Source organism: Protobothrops mucrosquamatus, unplaced genomic scaffold (genome assembly GCF_001527695.2).
Source record: "Protobothrops mucrosquamatus isolate PMUCROS unplaced genomic scaffold, P.Mucros_1.0 scaffold_64, whole genome shotgun sequence".
Lineage (NCBI taxonomy): Eukaryota > Metazoa > Chordata > Lepidosauria > Squamata > Viperidae > Protobothrops > Protobothrops mucrosquamatus.
Window position 1 is genome coordinate 310,893 of NW_015386140.1, and position 4,377 is coordinate 315,269.

The following is a 4,377-nucleotide window of genomic DNA, read 5'->3' on the forward strand; positions in this document are numbered from 1 at the left end:
TTTATTACAGTACTTATTTGTTAAATGGTCTTTTGACTTGAGGTTGAATATATGTGTTTATCTTCTGGATACCATTCTATAAAAATCAGCCTTTGATCACAATTTCCCGATAGGTAGATGCTTGCAAGCCTTAAGGCTACGTCCAAAATTGTTCTGCTCATTACAAAATGCTGTGTGGAGATGTGCCATGATAGCTTCATTATATCATCAGATGATGAATCTGTAGGAATTGAGAAACAAAGGGCTTGTATGTTTGCTTGAGGTAATGAATCTTGCTTTTGATTTTAGAAGAATGTGAAATAACTTCAGAGTCTGTATGGATCAGCCACTGGTTACAAAAACATCAGCAGGTTGTAAATTATTCTTATTATAGTGGAGAAAGTAAAGCCTCTTTGTCAGCTCTTGTGCTTCATTGGAAAATGGAAAAGGAGAACAATTGGGGATAATAATACATTGAGAAATGGCAGCAAGAACTGATTGCTGTAAATGAATTTCTTTCAGGAAAACCACAACAATCTCTAGATATTGAAATTGTGGGTTTAACTCTTAGACATCTAAAGTAAACACTGCCTCATTGAATGATCAATTGTTGCAGATTTGTGCCTGTATTGAGATGGCGGTATTATTTAAGCACACAAGATTCTATGGGATTTCAATGTATTTCCTGTTACGACAAATATCTTAAAATCAGTTTTATGAAAGAACTTCAGATGGATTATAAGGACAAATGAGAACATAGCCACCAGAGAGCATGAACTGTGTTTTTGTTGCGGCGAAATGCTAAACTTGCAACTCCATACATTTTACTTCAGAATACTGACAAAAATTTTCAATCTGTCAGAGGGGATTTTGGAGGTCTTCTAGTCCAACCCCTGCTCAAGGAGGAAACCCTATACCATTTCAGACAGGTGGCTGTCCAGTCTTTTCTTAAAAACCTCAAGTGATGAAGCACCTACAACTTCTGAAGGGAATCTGTTCCACTGGTTAATTGTCCTCACTGTTAGGGAGTTTCTCCTTAATTCTAGGTTGCTTCTCTCCTTGATTAGTTTCCATCCATTGCTTCTTGACTTGCCTTTTGGTGCTTTGGAAAATAAGTTGATCCCCTCTTCCTTCTGGCATCTCCTCAAATACTGGAATATTGCTATCATGTCACTCCTAGTCCTTCTTTTCTCTAAACCGGCCATACCCAATTCCTGCAACCGTTCTTCATATGTTTTGGTCTCCAGGCTTTTAATCATCTTAGTTGCTCTTCTTTGCACTTTTCCTCTCAAAGTCTCAACATCTTTTTTGGAATGTGGTGACCAAAACTGGATACAATATTCTAGGCATGGCATTACTAAGCATTTATAAAGCATTACTAATACTTGATTTTGATTCTATGCCTCTCTTTATACAACCAAGGATTGTATTAGCTTTTTTGGCTGCCGCCGCACACTACCAACTCATACTTAAGTGATTGTCCACTAGTACTCCAAGGTCCCTCTCATAGTTACTATTTTTGAGCCAGGTTTTGCCTAATCTGTACTTGTACCTTTGATTTTTCCTGCCTAGATGTAAAACCTTGCTTTTCTCCACATTAAATTTTATGTTGTTGGATAGGACCCATTATTCAAGTCTGTGAGGATCTTTTTGGATCCTAAGCTTGACTTCTGGGGTGTTGGCTTTTCCTGCCAGCTTAATGTCATCTTCAAATTTGATGAGTTCCACTTCTATTCCTCATCAGAGTCATTTATGAAGATATTGAAGAGTACTGGGCCTAAGATCGAACCTTCTGGTGCCCCACCACTTACTTCCCTCCATGTAGATGTAGTACCATTAAGGACTATTTATTGAGTACAGTTTGTCAGCCAGTTTTGTCAAACTGACTGTCAAAAAGCACGGTTGCATCTAGTGCTTTAGTTTCTACATAGATGGCTTGATTGACTGATTGCAGAAGGGTGTTAGTTGGGACACAGAGAAACACATTCTGGCTTCAGAGTGGCTTTCACTTGGCAACCAGACTGTACCAGCACGGTTTGCCTTTTAGTACCAGACCTAGTTTACTTGTGTATTTGGAGCTTAACTGCAATGGCCTGCCAGTGCTCTGCTGTATTTTCCTTCAAGAAAAATCTGTGCTTCCCTAAATCTCATTGCTGGTTGCTGTTTTTAATTTTTAAAGCTTTTATTCATTTATTCATTTTTATTCGAAGGAAGGAAGGAAGGAAATGACAGAATGATAGGAAGGGAGGGAAGTTTTCTGATGCCCTCTGCCAACTTCCCACAAGAAAACTCATTGGGGAAGCCAGGAGGAAGTCGGAAGTTTCTCTGGCTCCCACTGTTTGTCTTTTGCCCAGTAGTAGTCATTCTGTTTTTCTGTTGAGGTAAGGAAATATCTCAGGAATGTTGACCCAATTAGGCAAGAGTTGTCTAGTGCAGGGGTAGTCAACCTTGGCTCTTTTATGACTCGTGGACTTCAACTCCCAGAATTCCTGAGCCAGCTAAGCTGGCTCAGGAATTCTGGGAATTGAAGTCCACGAGTCATAAAAGAGCCAAGGTTGACTACCCCTGGTCTAGTGGTAATTTAAAGTGCTACAGTGTGTCTAAACCTAGTGATCACCTTGTTAACACAAATTAAATTGGTTAGATTTTTACAAGTTAATGAATTGAGCTTCTTATATCAACCCAACCAGGGCATTCTACCAGTGAAATATATTGTTTAGTGAATTCAAAGACAGAAACTGTCTGCAGGCCAAATTACTATGGTGTGTTTTTTTAAAAAACAACAACAAAACAAAACCACTGCGAGAAGCTATTAAGGGGAGGTTAAAAAAGAGAAAACGAAGAGAAGCCATAGTGTTGTATTGGCGAAGTGAAAGAAAAGAAGTGAAAGATAAATAAGAATAATTTAAGCTTTTAAAACACATATGAGTAAAAATAACCAGTACATGCAGAGAGAAATTGATAGAAATAATTAGCTTCGTTACTCAATTTTAAAATCTCCTTAGTAGTTTTGCATACCATACCAGAGACACAGGCATTTTCAGATCATCTGAAGCATTTGAGTTTTTCCAATCCCTCAATATTTTCATTTGTGGTATTGAGGGACCTCTAGTGGAGTCCTGGGGAAAATATTTGGGGGGGGTGGTTAACAAAAATGTAGTGTGCTTCTGTAAAGCAGTCAAATCACCATTCCTATAGCTTCTAACCTTTTAAAGATATAATGTACAATATCTAAGTAGATTATTTAGTAACACTTGAAGAGAAAAAAAAATTATGCTAAATATACCAGTTGTAAATGTACATAAAGAGTGGGATTTCTGTTGCGATTGTTTAAAAAATTTTCTTTTCAAATAGGTATGTAGGTGTATTATAAAGATTTTCAATAACACATATTCTTTAGATTCTTGTGGGTTAATGTAATGTTTTCAATCCCTGCCTTGACTTCCTTTATAGTGGCTTAAAAGCATTAATCATATGTATGTTACTGTTTATATAAAAACTGAAATTTTGCGACTGTGCTTCAGGCCATCTCCTTATTTAGAGATATTATATTTGCTACTTTTTGGGTAGGCCTGTGTGTGTGTGTCAGTTGACATTGGCATGAAGGAATAAAATTTCCCTTCCCTTTAAAAATTTGCCGCTTTCTCCATGTTGCTTAACGATTTATTTTCTTTCTTGCAGGTACAGGAGAGAGTGGGAAAAGTACATTTATCAAGCAGATGAAAATAATTCATGGATCAGGCTTTTCAGAAGAAGAGCGAAAAAACTACACAAAACTGGTTTATCAAAACATATATTCTGCTATGCAAGCTATGGTGAGCGCTATGGATGCTTTACAAATACCATACTCATCTGAACAAAGCAAGGTATATTATTGCGCATAAATTGAAATTACTTGTATAAGTCAGATTAAGTAAAAAAGTACTGATAGTTTTTTTTATATACTGGCCATGTAAGAATTTTGGTCTGTCCAATATTCAGTAAGCCTTCATGGTGTAGTAGCTTCATTGCATTTTTGTCACTGTCCTTCTGATATTCTTCCAATGTCCTTTTTTATTCTTCAACTCTCTGCCCACCTGTTTTCCTTGGTAAGTAGAATCTGATATTGTCATTGTGTGGATGAAGAGTATGCTTCATAGTCTTTTTGTTTCTGGTCTTTCTAGCCAGGCCTTTTAATTTTGCTTGAACTTAATCCACTACTCCAGCTGTGTATCTAATGACTGGAACTGCCCAGGTTCTAATTGCCTTGATATTATTTCTGCCACTGTGTTGGACTTTAAGATCTCCTTCACTCTGATGATTCATTTTAGCCTTCTTGACTTCAGTATGCTTGATGTTGTCAGGTATTTGTAGCTATTGTCTTCATCCAGACACTTCATGTTATTTCCATAAGGTATC

General features: G+C 37.1%; 1 protein-coding gene across 1 annotated transcript in view; it reads left to right on the plus strand.

Annotated features, from left to right (window-relative positions):
- The window catches only part of LOC107284557 (guanine nucleotide-binding protein subunit alpha-14), a 33,947-nt gene that overhangs the window by 9,910 nt on the left and 19,660 nt on the right, over positions 1 to 4,377 (plus strand). The window contains exon 2 of the mRNA XM_015812632.1: positions 3,661 to 3,845. Coding sequence (XP_015668118.1) covers positions 3,661 to 3,845 — 185 coding nt within the window. The remainder of the gene's footprint in view (positions 1 to 3,660; positions 3,846 to 4,377) is intronic.